The sequence below is a fragment of the Neolamprologus multifasciatus genome, chromosome 12, assembly GCF_963576455.1.
Source record: "Neolamprologus multifasciatus chromosome 12, fNeoMul1.2, whole genome shotgun sequence".
In the NCBI taxonomy this organism is placed as follows: Eukaryota; Metazoa; Chordata; class Actinopteri; order Cichliformes; family Cichlidae; genus Neolamprologus; species Neolamprologus multifasciatus.
This window is the reverse complement of record NC_140450.1, coordinates 11,066,200-11,086,679: the sequence shown is the minus strand read 5'-3', so window position 1 is coordinate 11,086,679 and position 20,480 is coordinate 11,066,200. Positions and strand designations below refer to the sequence as shown.

Genomic DNA, 20,480 nt, shown 5'->3' with positions numbered 1-20,480 from the left:
GCTGGGTAGGGCTATCGACACCAGGGCCATTGTTTCTCAGCGACCCCCATTCAGGGTCATTTAGCATGTGACACCTTGAGGGGCACAGTGCAATACTAATGGCACAGAGGATAAATAAATGTGCCAGCTCCCTACACTCTGACCTGAGCCCAGATCACAAGAAATACTAAGGCAAAATAGATAAGGGGAAAGTGAGATTATGGACTTGCTATTGGGAACAAGGGGAAACAGAACAGAAGGAAGGCAGTGGGAAAAACCGCATAGACAAAGCGGTTTGAGGAGCTCATCTGCATACCTGAAGAGGGTGGGTCAGTGAGAATGTGTGATCTATCACACTTCCAGTGTAAGTGATGGGCAGGCTAGAAGACCTTTAGTGCCAGGAATGTTCATGGCATGAAAGTAATATGAGAAAGTGACATTGTTAAAGAGGCTGTAAACAAGCTGAACAAGACTCACCCAGTTTATCAAGGCTGGGTGTGTCCTAAATGTAGGAGCTCGACATGATGGGGAAACACCCATGAAAGAATGGAGGGGTAGGGTGCCTACAGGTCACAATGAGGTCCTGGCAGGAAATTAAACCCCAAGTCCTCAATACTATGTTTATTTTGTTTATATATTTTTTGCTTACTGATATTAATATTGCATTGTTAGTGTTGCACAGGCATCATGGTCAGTCTTTTCACGTGAAGTATTGGCAAGAAAGCGAACCCTGACCTAGGGCTTTAGAGAGTACCTGTTAAGTTGTTAACAACTGTTATTTATATCTTTGAGTTGGTGATCAGGAAAGTTTTCCTGTGACCACATGCTGAAACTAGAGTCTTCCTGTGGTTGGCATTTCTCCTCAAGAGACATTTCCTGTTACCACATAACACACTTCTTTCCTCTCAGTGCTCCACCAGAAACAACTGAGGCAGCAGAAAACTACAAATGCAGATAGCAATGTATCAGCTACACAAGAGGTCTGACAATCTCTGTCACCAAAATGAAAGGTTCACAGAAGCAAGAAAATGGTGAGAAAAGGTAGGAATTTCAAAGTGAAAAGAGGTCCACCAATTAATGTTGTGAGCTGCAATTAATTAATAATTATAGTGGGGCTTTTTTCACTCCCTTCTCCTTTTCACTTTACTGGTTCTGGGTTTCTAACTATAATCTGAGAGGGAAGCTGCCAACAGGTTTTCATTTCGAAGGAATGAGCTAGACCTCACATGTCATTCACCGACTTCGACATGTCTGTCGAATATACATAATTTATCTAAGGTAAAGCAAACGGTGTAGGAATACCTGAAGGGAGATGTTAGCCTGGGAGATTATGATCTATGAACAGGATCACTTACGCCAACACGGCAGCAGAAACTTCTTAAGAGAGGAAGTCAAAAAAGATGAAGTATAACTCAAACACAGTCTTGGTTTTCAATCAAGCTTTTAATGAAAAGATCATAAAATAACAGTTTATTTTTCCTCACTGCTGTACATTAAGACTGCAAGGTTATGAGTGCTGAGGTCAGCTGTATTACACTTTATGACACTTTGAGTTTGCGAGCCACGCCGCTGCACACGGCTGTGGCTCTGACCTGAATAAGAGCTCTCTGAGGAGTGGAGATAAAGACAGAGAGAAAGAGAGCCCAGCCTGGGTGCTGCCAAAAGCCACAAAAGGTGAGAGAATCTCACGTTAAACACTAGTGTATGAGCATGTTAGAAGTCCAGACGGTAGAACGTGTGTTTACATTGGTGAAGGTTTATGCACATGCTTGCTGAAGTGTACCTGGGCGTATACACTTTTGCATGTGAAGTGTGTTTGCCAAGGGGGAGGCCTTCTTGCCCTTTAATTATTTATGACCAAAGTCCCTACATGTCCATTCGCGAACCTCTCAGGCCATGGATCCTGATCCATTATTGAGAGGCTGTTCCCGAAGAAAACCTAAGAGAAAAGGTCAATACGCCCGCTTTATGGGCAACTCCACTAATCGACTCTTCAGTATTTCTTAGCAGCTAATTATGTCTTTCCATTAATGTAGTGCACATGAAGGTGACAACGTGCCTTTAAAAATTAATAAACATAAATTAACAGTTATGGATGAAAATACGCTGCTAGAAAACTTTACTTCAAAGACAGGATATTCTTGTTACAGAAGGACGGCAGAAAAACAAGAAGTCTAAAGGTAATGGCAAGAGAGTGCATTTCTGTAAACACAAGCTTTGAGGTAATTTGGTGTGTTCAGTTTATTAGTCACAGAAAGTACAGTAAATACTGAAAAATTCAGCAAGGAGCGAGACAAAGTCCACTGTGTGGTAACCGAAATAACACAGGATCAACAGGCTAAAGCCTGGGGGGCTTTAAAGGGACAATAAAGCTAATAAACAGGGTTTAATGGCACTGGAGGCCATTTTAAAAGTGGCTTTGGTTAAGTCTGTCAAGGTAAGAAGAAGAATCTCCATAATAACTAGACAGACCAGCCCCTCTACTAGAGAAAATGCCTGGAGAGGATGGCAGAAGTTAATGACGACGAAAAATGAGATGGAAACTTGGAAGTTTAAAGCAGAGTACGGTCTCTCTGGTGAGTTTCCCGCTTTGAATATGTCACTTTAAAGCTTTTTTTTTTTAAAAAAAACAAAAGCAACTGCATATTGATATGGTAGCTCAACAAACACAGCAACATAGATGAGGTAAGAAGAGAAAGAAAGAATAAACCGTCAGTTAAATCGGAACTGATGGGAGAGCATCTGGGTTTTCCCAGAGACCTTGAAAAACATACAAAGTGCACTTAGTAAAGCTATCGTATTCAACGTTTCTAAAAATCCTCTGATGTTAAACTTACAGATACTAAAAACATTATGTAGTTAAATTTAAAAAAAAAAAAAAAAGGAGTAGTGGCAAGTGGTTTAATAGAAGAAATGTAACAATGGTTGAGAGGAAAACGACGGCTGAGAGGAGAGATCTGTGGGTTACGTGCACATTTCTGCTGTGTGTTTGTTTGTTTGTTTATTTAAAATATACATAAAATGTCAGCAGGATGGCAACACCCAGGGAAAGCAAGCTCGAACAGATACAGTAGCCTCTGCGCTGCACAGACAGGGACAGAGTCCTGTCTGTGTCCACAGAAACACACACACACACGCACACACAGGGTTCACCTCCACTGGTGTGCAGTCATTCAGTGAGACCTCAAGAACAAATGGGCGAAAAAGAATGTAATTAAAAAAAATAAAAAATAAAACACCCATAGTGACTTACTTGAACTAAAAACCCTACAGACTGTCAGGTATTACCGAGCAGATAATTAATGCCATAGACCATTTTGTTTTTGAGTTTAAAAAAAAAAAAAGAAAAAGAAAAAAGAAAAGGAAACGAAACAAAGAAAAGAAATTCGATTCTCCCACAAATAAGGTCAGCTTCACAGATTGTGGTTAATGGCTATGTCTTGTGTCTTAGTTTTGATTCTCAGCTTGAAATCTTCAAAACAAAAAAACAAAACAAAAAAAAAGGGGGGTCCTGCCTCCACCTCAGTCTCACACACTGAGCAAATTCTTTGAAAAAGGTGAGGGCAGGCCCAGAAATAAATACATTCATCACTGACAATAGACATTTGATAAAAAAAAAAAAAAAAGAGAACACTGTCAATAAGTGTTTGCACCAACTTTGTTTGAGGCTCAGCCAGCCAGAGTTTTGTGCTGCTTTTACCCACAGAACACAGGCAGCTTAAAAAAAAAAAAAGTTTCAAAACAACATCATAAAAGCAGAAAACTGACAATAACATTCACAGTTAAGACTACCAGATAGGCTTGTTTACATGCAGTGAACAAATCAAAGCTACATTCTCCAGATAGGTTTCAAGAACCGCCAGCATAAGAGATGTACCACGTCGGACTACGAAAACAACCCAAAATATTCAAGCATCATTCACCCACCCCTACATAAGAGACCCAAGCAGCAGAGGTATTCCTCGAGTGTATTTGGGTAAACAAAGAGACAAACATTGAGCTAAAGACCCTGACTAACAATGCCTTTTGATTAATACGTCAAGGATGCACAGCCCACCCCCCCACACACACTTTCTGTGGTCCCATCTGAAGACAGGCCAGAGGGCAGGAGGATTGGGGCGCAGGGTCATCCCAAAGCCAGCTGGCAGGGAGGGGAGGGGTGGGGAGTGCCCCTAAAACCACACACCCTCCCCTTAATTGAATATGCAGTAGTTCACTCCATGTTTAACGTTATGCTTTTGTTTTGGCAGCAACCTCTGTGGAAAAGCATCTTTCACAAAAAAAAAAGAAAAAAGAAAAAATGATAACGCACACAAAACCATCTCCCTAACTGGCCGAGCCTCGACTGAGGTCTGTAAAACTGTAAAAGTTTATGTAAACAATGAGATAAATACATATGTTTCTTTTTAGAGCCACACATGGTTCCATAATCATTCAAATGTGCTTTGGTTTAAAAAATAGTTTGTGGATTTGGGTATGAGCTTTTTTGTTTTTCCTCCTTTTCTTCTTAGTTCTTTGTACAACGTTGCAACTATTTCTGAACATAGTGTGTTACTAACTAAAATGTAGACTTGTTTTGAGCTGCCTCACCTTTGTCAAGGCTTTTTGTGTTAGTTGAAAAAAAGTAGCCCCCTGTTTGTCTTAAATATGAAACTAGTGTTTTGCTTTTCCCATGATCAAAATACAGAGAAATTGATACAATGCTATATTTTACAAATGTAGCTGAGAGTCTGCATTCACAGATGCAGAACAATCCCTGAAGTATTTGAATAGTAGTAGTAATAGTAGTAATAATAGTAGTAATAGTAGCATGGTCACAGTTTGGAGTTCGTAGTATGTTTTTTTTCTTTTTTTTCTTCGTTACGTCGAACAAGCAAGCATTCAAATGCAGCTGCAAAAACCTTTGCAGAGATGGCTAGAGATCGTGTAGTACAAAACACCTTTTGCATTACAGACATTACACTGTACTGCAGTAAGGGCTGCGAGTACAACAACGTTTGAAGGCAATGCATTGTGGACTCCCTCTTCGGCTAGAAGAGGTCACAAGCAACAATGTATCAGGCGATAAATAACACGTTTGTGGATCTAGGAATGGGTGGGTGGGGATTGAGGAGTGTGAAAAATTCAGATGTACCATGCAATCACTAAACAGCAACTGCCTAACAAGACACCAACATCCAACATAAGTAACAACTCTGGGAGCCCAGGACGCAGGTACCTTAAAACGGTAGTGATGTTTGTGTAACTGTAGCTGCATCCCTATAATAATCAAACATTTCACAGACCATAACATGAGGACGAAAAGGAATTACAAAAAAAATAATCATGAGGACCGGTAAACCAACATAACAGAGGAATGCCTATAAAAAAAACAAACTTGTAGTGAGGGTTCATACTCTACAGTGTAACTGTTAAGAGGCGATACACTGGACAGGTTTGAGTGAAACAGAAGAGACAACGGGGGGCCATTCTCAACTTGTCATTGTTTACAATGAGGTAAAGCTTGAAATAGTTTAAAAATAAGTTAAAACTAATTCTGTGATATAATGGAATACAATCAGGAACAAAAAGGATGCCGCAAGAGACCGGCAAGTTGTCCAGCTGTCCAGTGCATCTCTGCTTCTCCCTTCTTATTACAAGTTTTCACATGTCTGGCTCACACAAAAAAAAAACAAAACCAAAACAATTAAGTTGAACTTCACATTAAAATTCTGATTATATTTTCTATCTTTTTTTTTCCTTTTTCTTTTTTGGTCTGAACAGAACACATAAAATGTCATCAAGTCCTGTTTTTAAAGTCAGGGAATATAAAGTGATAAGGACTCTGGATATAAATGAAAAGGAAACAGGAAACATGTTTAGGGAACATGTTTTTGTTTGTTTGTTTTTTTTAAAATAAACTTTACCAATTTTTTTTGGGTGGTAAAGTTTACATCATACCAGCCCACCAATCAGCACAAGCTTTCCTTGCAATTCACAAGAACCTTTGTCAGTCATTGGCCAAAAACTCCATAAAAAGAGTGGATTTCTTTCTCTGGACTTTGAATATAATTCATAATTTGTTTTATACAGCAAAAAGAAATCAAAAGTGAAATAATTTAGTATGCTATATATCTTAAGTACATCTTTTTAAAAACTTTGGTTATGAACTTGTCTAGCAAAGTTTGTTAGTTAGCTCTGTTCTCCTCAACATTCATAAGATCTTTGGAACTCTATATCTCTAAACTAACCAACTAAGCACTATTTGCTCCAGGCTGGAAGCTACAGTACACTTTGAAGTGGAGCCACAATGAACAGGGCACCCAAAAGCTATATCTGACAAGTACAAACAACAGCTAAAAACAATATTAATGTGTAAAACCTATAAGCATTAAAAACCTGTGTTGAGAGATGGGCAGGTTAAAGCATTAGATAAAAACTTACCATAATCTACACACTTTTTACAATTAATTACATAGGAACTTTCAACTAATCAACATAGAGTTTGTAAGAGTAATCAGAGGTAGAGAGGTCACAAGCCTACATAAATAGACTTTTCTTTTTTCTGAGGGGAGGAAAGCTATACAGACAGAAAAATAAACGTACCCACTGAACATAACGCTCAGTCTAAAAACACCCTCTTCACCTTATCCCCACGAAACCACCCGCCCCGCCCTGCCCTGCCCCAACCCAACCCAGATCCCTCCCCTCCACAAGAAAAATCCCAAGACCTTCCAGTTTAAACATTCACTGAAACATGACAAGTTGTTTAAGCAAAAAACAAGTACCTCAAGGGTTCATCTGTCCAACCAGGTTTCATTCCTGGGAGCACTAGCAGGCAAATCTGAAAACAATGAAAATCTTCTCTATATTAATGCAAACAGCTGTAGAGAAAACTGTTTGTCATCTGTGAAACAAAAACTTAAATCAGTGTCCTCCAACGTGAACCTTCTTTCAAGAACTTCCAGTTAAAGCATGGAGATGGTCCCAAACCCAGTTACCCCTCCTCTTAAGCCCCTTTCAGACATGTTTTCTGAGTGCCTCAATGAGCACACCAAGTTACTTCTCTGTAAAAGTAGTGACAGAATTCGCATTAGATACCGTTTATGTGTAGCTTTTAACACAGCAGAAGTCTGAATGCATGCAGACATGAGATTATGACTGAACACCTGCGTAGATGTGCGTTGCTTAGCCCATAAGAGAAACAAAAACATGCACATAACTGCATTTTATCCCACCAGATCTGCTTCTTTGTGGTAGTAAGATGAAAACAATTACTCTCTAATACAGTTTGCTGTTCCCAATCCTGAGGAGAGATCTTTCTGGGGGAAAGCGGTGGCGTACAGTCCATCCAGCAGCACTATTTAGCAGGCACACTTAGTGTCAGTGGCAAAGAGAACTACAAAAACAAAATTAGCAAAGAAAAAAAATTACTTTTCTGTGTTTGTTTTTGTTTCTAAGATTTTACATTGTGTTCCTGAGTGCACTGCTTTCCTTTACAGTAGTACAGTTTTGCTCCTTGCCAAAAGTTCGAGCTCTTTATTTCTAATGGCCCACCACCTCAACTCTTTTCAAGCTTTATTTTTTACAATTATATTCAGATTTAAATGAAATCCTCTGTAAAAACTGTGTCTAGTTAGATTCATTTTACACAATCATTTGGAAATAACTGTGCAAAATAAATACATTTTACAATACTGACCAAAATAATCATGATTGGGATTTTTGCCAAATCTGGAAACTCTCTTCATCACCGTCACATCTATGACGGTATAACTGTGAAAAATATGGATGTAGAAGTCATCATGTCTGTATGCCAGAAGGCCATCACTTTAACAGATTGGGGTAGCGAGCAATGTTACATATCCCATGTCTGAAAAGGGCTTTATATACAGATACCCATCACCAACCAACACAACAAAGCATATAAAGCTGTCAGGGTTAAAATAATCTTTTTGCTGAATTATTGCCAGTATTGTTTGCACGTGTGTTTTTTTTTGGTCAAAGTAGCACTGGAGTACACAGGGGACTCTTGAGTCATCTGAAAACTTCAGAGACTCAAAGGTAGAAGAGAGAAAAGCTGCTGAAGGGTATGAAGTGAGAGGCTTGACATTATATCAGTACCCACATTCACATTTAACAGACCAGACGTTATGCAACTCCACCATTGCTTTGTGACTTTGGAGAGAGACAGCAGTAAACTGTCCCTTTAGAGCTCCTGAGAGGTGAGCAACTTAATCCTTGCATCAACAAGATCCCACCATCACCAAGAGCACACTGTGGCTAACTGCTACATCATTCACTTAGCCAGGGTATCATAAACTGGATTAATATGTAGAACTATGTGTATGTGTGCATTTCTTTGCTTTTGCGATGGAGAAAAGGTTTGTATTTTCTATTCCCAGAGTTCTTTGGCTTGATGCATTTCTAAGAGGGTGAGGTGTGCATTCTCAGGTGACTGATGAGGTTGCGCTGCTGGGTAAACTTCCCCCCACATAGCTGGCATTCATACGGCTTCTCTCCAGAGTGGACACGCATGTGCTCTGTCAGACGGTACTGGCGTGTAAAGCGCATGCCACACTCTTCACATGCAAATGGCTTCAGGCCGAGGTGGCTACGCATGTGGCGTGTCATGGTTCCCCTCTGGGTGAACATTTTGCCACAGATGTTGCAGGGGAAAGGCCTGGTCAGCCAGTGGCTCTTTTCATGTTGTCTCAGGGTTGCTGGGTCTTTGTAGCTCTTACTGCACACTGTACACTTGAACGGGCGCGTTTCAGAACCAAAGGTAGAAGGACCTACAGTGGCAGAAAGGTCCTCGGCCTCCTCCTCATCTTCCTCTTTCACAAAGGTTCCTCCCTCCTCTTTGATGTAGAGCTCATCCTCAGTATGCGTCTCCACATGAGCATTGAGCTGTTCAGAACTGGGGAAACCCTTACCACAGGGAATACACACATAGAGGTTGTCTCCAAATGCTGGCTCAAAACCTTCCTGCCTGTACACATAGTTGGCGCTGTGGTGCCCCCCTGCTGTTCCCCCTCCACCTCCTGCAGTCTCTCCATCACTCTGACCACTTTCCTCACTGTGATCCTGGCCATTCTCTCCTCCTTCTTCTTCGTCCTTACACTGGAAGGACTGGTCAGATGTGAAGCTGTTCCCACTGCCACCTCCAATCCCAGATGAGCGGCTATCTTTAGGACCAACAATTACCCCATTAACCAGGGGCCTGCTGTGATCTTCAGACTTCAACCCTGAAGCCTCTCTCTTAGGCCATTCATTCTTCCGAGCTCCCTGTCGGGACTTTTTCTGTGGTGGAGGACCCTCTGGCTGGTTTTGGATTTCCTCTGAGGTTTTAGAGGAGGAGTTGAGGTCCATGGTCTCTGAGATGCAGGTGTCTGCACCCGGCAAGGTGGTAGACGAATCATCCAGTGAGGCACTGTTGGTTGTCGATACTGAGGCAGATTGAGGGGATCCTTGGGAGTTGCTGTGTGGGCTGAGGGCATCTGTGGCTGTGCCCGCAGAGGGTGGACTCTTCTTGGAGAGGTCTAGACCAAGGTCCGGTTCCCCCGCACTTCCTCCGCTGCTGAGGTTACCATTACTGCTTCCATTCCCCCCATTCCCGTTCTTCCCAGAGGTGCCAACAAACATCTCGTCATCTGAGAGCTTGTCCCGAAGGCCTTCATCTGGCTGTGGCTGGTCGGCATCGGAAGGGGTTGGAGGATAGTGGTTATTGTGGCCAGTAGGGGTAGAAGAGGAAAGCCGCTGGTTGTTTAGACGTAAGCGGCTAAGGGGACCTGGAGTGGAGGGTTTACCTGGCAGGGGTTTCCCACCATTGCGCTTTAGCTTCTTTCTGCACAGAGCAGCAAGGTCGTGGAGCTGGAGGTAGCTGGCTGCAGTTAAGAGGGCACTGAAGTTCTGCTCATTGCTCTGGTCTGATGAGGACAGTAGCTTCCCAGTGTAGATGAAGTCAAGAACTTGTCTGAATACCGAGGGGTTAACCATCTCTGTGTCGAGGTTGATGAGGTTGTCATGGAGGACCAAAGATTTAAAGTAGATGCTGCTTGCCGCCAGGATGTTCTTGTGGGCACGGAAGAGTGCATTCTCCACCACAATGATAACATCACACAGGAAGCCCTTGGCTCTCTGTTGGTTGAGTTGCAGCAGCAGTTGTTTGGCATGATTTGGCAGTTCCATTTCCTCCGTCCTTCTTTCCCCTCTCTCTCGTCTCTCTCTTCCTACACGTGCACCACCTCAAGCTGAAAGAAACAAAACAAGGAGGTGATCAGTATTACTTTAAAAAATAGTTTTATTACACTGAAACCACATAAAAATAATGGGTTATTGAGAAAAGAAATAAAGAGTGGTGTTTCTTAACAGATAACGCAAAAATCAATAGTTACTGGCGTTGGCAGTGGATGAGGGGCAAAAAAGGCTGAATAAGCAATGTGCTGTAACGGCTTAGCTAACGCTTCTCTAATGGCAAAATTGAGCTCACTGGGAAATTAGCAAACTGTTAGCAGTGCATGCCATATAATCACACAGCTGCTTAGAAACTGGAACCTTCTCTGTGTCCGACTTTCCTTTTTAAACAAACTGTAACCCTACATGGATCAAGTTCTGACTGTACACATTACCACTTATCTGGCACAAAGGCCGTAGGGGTGGAGGACAAGAATGGGTAAAGTAACTTCTTTCCTAAGTTGCCTCATTCCACTATCTCACCAGAGTAACTAGTTTCGATGGGATGCCCTCTCTGGAAACTCAGCTAACTCTAGTCTCCATTAGGTCATGGTAATGTCAGCCCTGCCCTATTGTCTGGGGGTTGGAGATCTGTGGCAGAGGAGGGCTGGGGGGGGGGGGGGGGGGGGGATTAGGTGACACCTGAGCAGGAAAAACTACACAGGAGCTTGGGCAGGAGAGGTGGGGGAGGGTGTGGCCCCAAGGCAAGGACAGCACCACTCGATCCTCCAGAGGGGCCCTTATTTATGGAAATAGGACGAGTGAATCCAATTCACTGCTAAACAACATACTGATGACCTAATGGTACACACCACAGTACTTCTATTTCTAGTTTTCTCTACAAACACACATTTTGTGTTAATGCAATAGATGCAAAACTTCTGAGGGCAATGTCAGTGGTATGATTTGGTTGAGGCAGCAGTCTGTCCATGTTTAACGTTCCCTCAAAGCCACAGGCAAGCTTAGACAACACAAATTTTCAATAACCACAGCAGGGTATGCCATACTACAAGAGATTACAATCTAAGACAAAGAAATGTTTAATTCAAGTCAAACACATGTAGAAATTGCCATTTTAAGTGCCAAGCAAGAGCTTTGAAATCACATTTAAAAACACCCAGCACCAAGGGTTGAAATGGATCTGCATGTTGTTTAGTGATTGCAGTGTGCACATCTCAAACAGTGGACAAAACAACATTTGAATTAAAAAAATATTTTTTTTTACTATAAATAAACAATAACATGGTTTAATTTGTGCTCAAAATCCTGACTAACTATGGGCAAAAATACCAGCTGATATCAATATTGTGCACAGATCACCAGATTAAAAAAAACATTCTAGAGTTAAGACGCCAGTAAAAGAGGAGACAATATTAATATTGATTCAATAATATGAATTGACCAAAACTAACTATATTAATGACATACCTAGTAACTATCGGCCGAGGTAGTTACATTAGCTCTATAGTTTAACTTGAACTTATTCTAGGTTAATATTTATTAAGCATGATACCCTTAGATACCTTTTAGTAAAATTAAGGCACACATTATCAAAAAAAATAAATAAAAATCTGAATTTCTCTCCTTGTGTGGACCATCTCCTTAACCTAACTTCAACAATCATACAGCTTCTGTATAATGCTGTAGGTATGAGATATGCACTAGCAGGAAAAACGGCAACGAACAGCTGAAAGCAACAAACTAAATATCAGGTACTCATAACGACACAGATTACTACTGGCATTTGACCTGGTCTTAGATCAAAGCAAAGCTTTTAAAGAATATTTCAGTTTGTAATAGATATGAATTATCCTCAATTGTCCTCAAAACGCCATCAGGGCAAAAGCATAAGTTAAAATTCAACTAACTGTATCTGTTTAAAATCGTTTTAACTTCACAGTAAGTAAGCACAACTAAGAAGTCCATCACAGCGTTAAACAAAGACATACATATCCTGGCTAAGGCCCTCCAGTATCCCTTCAAATACTACAGAGAAAAACAAAGTACCACTAAAGAAGATGGCACACTAGACGTAAGAGACTTGTTAAGGATGGTAATGACCACCCATTATTATAGTCAAAATTAAACACCATCAAAGAACAAGAAGGTTAAAATTTTAACCTGGTAAAGAGTGCTGAGTGTATCCGGTATGTAGCCAAGCTGACTCTGTCACAGACTAGCTGATACAATCAGCTGAAGTGATCATTACCCCCAGGTCCAGGCCTGGGCTTGCCTCCTCTGCTTTGACACTTCTACTCACGATCTTCTTCCCCTCCCCCGTTTCTCCTCTGTACCTCTCCTTTCTCTTTATCTTCCAGCCCTCACCAGCCTTTCACCGGGCATTCAGACACATCCCAGGAACAGCTCACTGTCCTGTCCCCAATGTAAATCATAATGAGCTATTCTGAAAAGCATAACCCAGATGTGTTAATCGTAGAACAAGCTAGGGGAGTTTACGGCACTCAGCCCTGCAGGCGGTAATGGAGAAGAGGGCTACTAGAGAAAGAAGGGCCTCTACTGTGATGCCAGCCAGGAAGCCATATATCAAGTCTCTCTCTTAACATACATACACACACACACACACACACACGCACACCTCTGCAGGCTTTATGGGGGGATTCAAGAGGCTTTTCCAGCGGACCAACATAAAAGGGGGCTGGGCTCACAGTAGAGAAGCCAGTTCAGGAGAGAAAAAAAAAAAAAAGGAAAAAAAGCCCTCCCCCATCACCCTCCACCTCTCATCCCTCGTTCTCTCCCTTTCCTTCCCTCCATCACCCACCCAGCTACCCTCTCCCCCTGGCCCCTCCATTGCTGTGCTGTGCCGGCTGGATTCCAGGGAGCCGCTAATGGATTATGGCTGATCTATATGCAGCTAGGGTAGGACACGTGTAGGCCCGGCTCACCTTCCAACGATGCTGCCCAGGAAAAGAGGCATGATACCACAGGGGACAGAGAGGCCTGCGCCATGAATGTAGCTCCAAGTGTGACTGCATGGCACCCTTTCCACCTAGAAACATTTCAATACTACAAACCAGACTGTTGCTCCTGTTTAACTCCGCAGTTAAAGTCAGGGATGATGTATCAACTGACAAAAACAGCAAAAAAAAAGAATATTTCCAGCATGCCAAAAGACTAGTTTCTATGGATAATATTAGTAAGTTAGAAAGCAGTAAAGTCTGCAGGGTTCGATCACCATAGTTTTAAGCCCTACGCAAAAAGGCTGGTAGCTCATTGGAGAGAAAGAAAAAAAAGAAGAAGAAGAAACAAAGCGCCCTGCTACTTATCCTCAACCTTGACTTGTGTCAGAAGCCTGACGATCAGGAGATGAGAAGTTTACACACAACTCACAAACACGGCAAGGCTCATGCACGCGTGTGCAGATTTTGGAGTGTAAAGTAGAACGAGTCAAAGAGCCCTGGGCACTGAATTAATGTCAACCTTTGAATTAAAACTGGTTACACCTGAAATTTGGATGATCAGGTTTGACTTTATTTACCACCCCTGTTGCTGCTTACAATTTTCCAGCGCATGTATAGATCCAACAGCAAGTCGGTGTTCATGTAGCAAAGGTGACAGAGAGCTTTGGGCTGTGGCAATAATCTCCTGAACACAGAGTAAAAAAGCCAAGAGAAGGCAGAGGTGAGCCAAAGTCCTGTGGTGCAATAACAAAACACACCCTACTGCTGTGAAAGGTCATCTGCTAACAACCAATAGAAATCAGGATTGACCAGGATTTTACATGCAACTTTTGTCTAATTGGGGCTTCTTTCACAGAGATTCATTTAAGCAAGAGATAGTACTGGGTTTGTAGAACTGCCATCACACAACATCAGAACCTGCATAAAAGGATCAGTGGTAGAGACAGATAGGTAGGAACGATTGAAGTAGACACAGAATGAGAGGCAATCAAGGGCAGGAGCAAAAGGCCTCACTGTGTGTGTGTGTGTGTGTGTGTGCACGCACACACACACAAACAGAGTATGCTGGTGGGCAGAGAGAGTGGGGGAGGGGTTGGGGGGGATGGTACAAAGCCAGTTTGAAATACAAACACCAAGCAACCACCTCTGAGCCATTTCAACATGGCTGACACTGCTGCATGGGTAAGGCTGGTCCATGCAGGACTCATGGGTACGGCAAGGACCAGCTGTGGAAGGACAGCTCACAATAAAATGAGATTAAAGTAAACAGTTAGTTTAAAAAAAGAAAAGAAAAAAAAAACAACTAACCACTATGTATGCTCTTAAGAGACATTACATGTGAGCTACATACGAAACACATTAAAGATTTATCAGGTTGCTCTAAACCATTTCTGACAATGAATTAAATTATTTTCTTAGCAGAGCTGTGCAGCAGGGCAGCTCACAGTATTTTATTACAGGTGATATGTAATGCTAGTTAGTTATGCAAATTAACATAATCATTTCCATTTTAGTCTCATTTGATTGGTTACAAAGATGCACGTTGTTTTGTTTTTCCATCCTGCTACACGGCCTTTACACTACATTACTCTATCACGCACACACATTTAAAACCTCATTTAGAACATCTGTTAGGCATATACATGATCCAAAAAAAATCAGGTCTCTCCTGTTTCCATAAAGTTTCAGAAATCACATTACAGCAAAGGCTCCACAAAACTCAACTTGGTTAGATTCAGAAAAAGCTTCAGATTTACACAATAAACAACGAAAAAAAAAACAACCTTCAATCTAAAACCTTTTTACAGTTTAATTTAAAAAAAAAAAAAAAAATCATTCACTTGTAGTAAGATCAAGTCTTTTAGGCAAGTTGGCAATGCAGGCATAAGACAGAATATAGAAGGTAAAGATGACATATGAAGTTACTAGCTTCGGTCATTTCTTGAAATAGCCTGCCTATACTTGTAGGCTCAGTGGTAGATTTTTAAGTGCATCTAGTGCTGGATCCATTCTGGATGTAATCTTTTCAGAAAAGCTGCAGAGGACATATCCTGCTATTAGAAAAAGCTCAATAGGTCAAATCGGTTCTGTCCTGTTTTTGGAACATTCAGTTTTTCAGAACTGCTGGACTGCTGCGTGAACAGGTGCATGATTATAGTAAGTATGTGAACTACAGTACCCTGAGAGTTTGGGTGAACACTTCCAGTGAGAGGTTCAGCAGTTCAGCAAGACAAACAAGTCCTGCCCACAGTGCAGTGGAATGACAAGAACCTCATTCTGTTTATCACCGATCAGAAAGCTGTGGCCACATGTGTACATCCTAAAACCTTACACAGCTATGCTGGCATTCAGACCATAGATTGTCGTGTAACACCAGGGAAAAGAAGGAGGAGAAGTTTGCTGATTTTTTGAAAAAATTAGATTAAATCGTTTTTTCCTTACCACATACCTTTAAAACGGGAAATGAATCAATTTATTCTGTGGTATGAATTATATCTGGAGGTAATCTTAGCTAATAAAACAACAGCAACCAGTGCCAGATGAATTTTTATTTTATAAACTGTCATCAACTCATTTAATGCTCAAGGCAATATTTTTCCAAAATGGTACAACGTAGTGATAAAAACAACATGCTTAAATAGACGGGATGATTTAGTAACTCTAGTTTTTCAGCTGTTTTGTAAACGTGGGGTGTAGATGCAAGTGCAAGACTAAAAATACAGCGCTAGAAGAAAAATGTCATGTTGAGTAGTTATACCCTTCTCTTATATTTATAGAGACATTCGTTTGTTATTAAACTTGATGTTTCTCTTGTTAGTACAAGTTAAAATGCAAAAACAAAGATTAAAAAGAGAGATTTAAAGTCTGCATATAAGTGGTTTATTTCTTTGTAACTGTAAGGGACTGATTTTGACTAAGATGATAGTCTTATAAAAAAAAAAAATCTCAAACTAGCTGATGTATCTATTGGTTATGTCTAAATTTCTTTACATGCAGTATTAACTCATTTCTTTACCAGAAGGTAACACTTGCTGTCTGCTAATCAGGTCTGTGAGTCGATCCCCAGTTTTGTGAGTGTGTGTGTCTGTATGCATTGGATCGAGTGCCATATGAATCTGTGTGAATGAGAGGCTATAGCTTATAATGGGAACGCTGCTGTGAGTGGTCAGAAACACCAGAAAAGTACTAGTTCATTTAGTATCTGGCAGTTGGAGGTAATGGAATTTAAGATGAGGCTATATGTAACAGTTTTCATTGCTGAAAAAGGACTTTGTTAAACTCTCATTTGAAACATGAAACCTGAATCTGCTTTATGCACTGAAAGAGTTCCAACTACCATTTCCTTCTGCTACCATGGATTTAATATGAATAACTTTGCATCTCTGCTGTGTCGTGAGTACCGTGTTCATCCAGAATGTCCTCGGGAAAAAACTAAATAAACACTGAGCCTTTCACCAGCAATCCTGTTTAGTGATTGGTGCCTACATGCATCACAGTGTGTGCCCTCACTAAAAGCGCAGTAATCAGCCACTTCACTGACAACTGAACATATGATTGGTATGATAAAGTGACCTCTGTCTTGCGAGAGTTCCTCAACAACCCCCAACCCACATGACCTGATATCTAATGCTTTGACTGAGGACATCGTGTTGGGCGAGTAAGAGATCTTGTATGGTCCAAGGTTTTACAGACCTGCCAGCCCCCCCCTCCTCCTTCAGCCGTTAAACACTGCGCAACCTTCTGGCTATCAGCACTACATTCCACATTCTTCTTCTTAAAGAACAACAACAACCCTGCCCCGAGGTGCTTTATCCACTGAACAAACCAAACAGCCTCTGAACAGGCAACCACCAAATAGAACAGACAGCTACATATAGATACAACAGCCCAGAACAATCTATAAGTCCCCATCCAACATGTCAGCACATATAGCCTAAGTAGCCTTCTTACTGTATTGCACTGCCCACACATGCTGCTGTAAGCCTGCATCCAAGACATTATGTGTGTGCTGAGAAAGGGAAAGGACAAGACCAACTGGCCGATCATGAGGCACACACACAGACCTCAAATTAACCTCCAGGCCACACTCTGCAGTCCATAGTAATCAATGAAACTAGTCAAACTGACCACTTGACTTGTTCATTTTTTAATTTGTTTGACCCTTGCTACTTGATCTCTGACCTATAATGTTCATTTGACAAAAGCATCAAAAAGTACAGCGGTTACTGTACAATATTTTTACAGGATTTACTGGAGAGACCAGCTTGCCCACATGATCCATTTTCAGCGTAAAACTTGATCAACTCTATAAAAGTAAAGTGATCAATAGTCTCACTCAGTTTCTTCAAGGTTTATGAGATGGACTGGTTTAAACATAATGGATTAAGCAGTTCGCTCATCAAAGCACTGTGCTTTTACTGCGCTGATATCATCAAGTGCTTCAGGCATAACAGCCAGGAGTCCCATTTCTCCTTTAGAGGCTTTTCCAAATTGGATTATAAAGTGCAATACACATTTGCATGTGTCCCGTTCTTAACAATACAGCTTTTAGGTATATTGCTGAAAAACACACCTAAGCTACCCCTCCAGCCAAATTTTGAGGTTGGCAGACAGAGCAGCTGAGCGATACACCTATATGTTGGGCTGGGTGTAGTCTGCCAAAATAACATCTTGTAATCTTTTTATTACAGGCTGCAGTCCCCTGCAACTCTAACCAGAAAATGAAGCCATGAAAACATTTTATCTTACCTTTACTCTACTATCAAAGCAAGAGCTTGAAAAAATATAACAATGCCAACTTGAAATGAATTCACACCAACGATCGCAGAAACAAACAGTTAATGTGCAGCTGAGCTACTGGAAATGTGTGCAAAATAATTTTATCATGTGTAAAATGAAAGACATCAGTTTCCCTACCAACTGGCAAAATATGAGACAACTGACCATTTTTCTACAGCCGTTTTACAAGGGGGTACGTACATTTCGTCAACTGTTAATTAAAGTGGAAATGCTTCCACAGAACTACACTTTGGTTAACAGCAGCCAGTCGAGGAAACGCACATTACTGGCATTCTTGTGCCTTCTTATCGCCATGCCCCTTGGTACTTTAACAGCAGTAATCATGAGGAGCAGAGCCGCCTTCACACCCGAGTACATGCATTGTTTTATTGGCTTGCTTTGAGTTAATGATGAAGTAATTAACGTCCTGATGTGATTTTTTTTCCGCCTTTTTTAAAAAAATGAGGATGCTTATTTACTGACAGAAATCAACGACAGTGCAACAGTGTTTCTATAAAACAGTGCAGTTATAGGTCAGAGTGTAACGTGACACCAACGCTGTAGCCGATTACAAAGATGGTAGCTCTATAGCACCAGCGCACCTATAGTGCTTCTAAAACGTACACCCCACTGCATCGCTAGAATCGACGTTTAAAAAGCAACGTTTCAAACTAGGCTCTGCATGCATCCAACATTTTAATGGGTATATTTGCAAGACAATCCAGTTAAATGATTTTAATAAGCCTCACATAAGACCAAAGTGGCTTAACCTACATATAAACAATAAACAAGTGGTATCGATACCATCTACGAACATCTCAAAGACTATCAGCTGATTGCGCAAAAAAAACATGCGTAAAATCCACAGAATCTGCCCCGATCCATTTACCACACAAAGTGCCATTCAATACCAGCTGAAGAGATCTGCTTTGCTTACGCGAAAGCGATTGAATTTAAAGAGATTAAACTAATCAGCTTGCAATTTTGTAAACAATTCACTGAACACGTTGGACTGCAAAACTGAGAAAATGAGGTGAAGAGTAGAAACGTTTTAGCGTTCATATACAACGTAGCGACGTGCCGTCCGTGGACCCTTTCTGTCCCCCTGATGTGCTTTGCCAACCTGGTAATTCTTTGGTACACATTCGTCCTGTGGGACATCTCTCGTAAGCTCACGACGCCTAAATAAAAATATAAAAGGAGCACACCGTTCGCAAACGGCGCATTGTTACAGGTTTGGGCAGAGACCGCGATATGTTCGAACAAATAATGTGGGAATCCTCGGCTTGCCAAGCAGGCTGGTAGAGCCCCTTTTTGTTGGCACGCCGTGGAAAAAAACACCAGCGTAACAGCGAAAACCTCTGCGATTCTTGCAGTGGGTGGTAGGAAACGATCCGATCAAAAAACGACAGAAATACGGCTCCGACACACATTTACACGCCGCGGCAAAAGGAAAGAATTCATTTTAAATACCTTCTTACATCGGTATGGTCGTTCTCAAGCGGTCTTTACCATCCTCTTGCTCATCTCACAGCCTTCGGGACGCCATGTTGCAAGCTTATGACGTTAGCTTCCTCACCCCTGACCCACATTTGAATAGAAACCAGCCCCAAAGTGCAGCAGTGAAAACATCCTAATGTGGGAGGGTTTTCACTTTCTTACAGCAGGAATCTTACTAACTTTACCTGCAAGATGGCACAGAAGGAAACAAAGAGTGCTATTTTATTTCATTGTGTTCAAACACCTTAAGGCCTTCTCCTCCGAGCAAAACGACCCAGTTATAATCCTACCATCCTGCTGTGTGCAGGTAAATGCTCCGTGAGATGCCTGACTTTAAAACTAATTTTTGTAATACGTGTAATCTATGAAGGGACTGTGACGGGGAAAGAAATAGAAGTAGGGAGTTAAGTGATGTGCAATTTTAGAATCGATTTACTGAGACTTGAGGGGTATTTTTGTATGTGGTATCAGGGATTGTACACGAAAAGCTGTCGTATGTTTTAAAGCGGACTGTGGAGTGTATCCTCTTTTATCTGCAAAGGCCTTCACTTCTAAAATATGCCAGTTCAGTGCGCAATGCACTGGTGATAATACATACCACAACCACCACAGAAAACAGCATTAGACTTGATAAATCTCTTTATCAGCTGGACTTAAGACGGCTGCATTTTCTTAAAAACCTCAAGCCTCAGTATCTTAATAATGATAAGGGGAACCCACTGACTTTCTGTCTATTTTTCATATTTTTAAATAAAGACAACGTAGCTTAAATTTGTGTAAATGCCTGTTTTTGCAGTTATCTTAATTCATTTATTTATTGTTTTGTTTAATGGGACTGTGATGCCTGGTGACAGAACTGGCTTAATGTTTTTTAAAAAATATATACGAAAGCAAGTGAAAAGCAGAAAGAGAGGTTCAGAAACTGGACCAGATGTGCGGAAGTGTTGCGATACGCAGGCTCCTCCTCTTAGCAAAGAGAACCAGGCTTCTTATTGCCTCACTGATAGATTTCACTGAAACACGACTTATTCAGAATAGTTGAAGAGTATGCAGATGTTAATAATGAAAATCTTAAAAACGCATTAGCTG

At 41.2% G+C, this 20,480-nt stretch overlaps 1 protein-coding gene across 2 annotated transcripts; it reads right to left on the bottom strand.

Annotated features, from left to right (window-relative positions):
• Nucleotides 1–2,855: 2,855 nt before the first annotated feature.
• On the bottom strand, nt 2,856–19,599 carry hic2 (hypermethylated in cancer 2). Of its 2 annotated transcripts, none has more exons than XM_085180714.1 (2): nt 19,373–19,599; nt 2,856–10,211 (listed from the first exon to the last, which is right to left on the bottom strand). In XM_085180714.1, exon 2 carries the CDS (start codon nt 10,147–10,149, stop codon nt 8,386–8,388), a length of 1,764 nt encoding a protein of 587 aa, XP_085036840.1. In that variant the 5' UTR covers nt 10,150–10,211; nt 19,373–19,599; the 3' UTR covers nt 2,856–8,385. The 2 variants fall into 2 exon arrangements, with proteins under 2 accessions (XP_085036840.1, XP_085036839.1); XM_085180713.1 differs by having other exon boundaries at nt 19,365–19,597.
• Nucleotides 19,600–20,480: the final 881 nt, after the last annotated feature.

Coding starts and splice junctions, on each gene's coding strand:
- hic2 (XM_085180714.1), bottom strand. CDS start 10,149: ATGGAACTGCCAAATCATGCCAAACAACTGCTGCTGCAACTCAACCAA.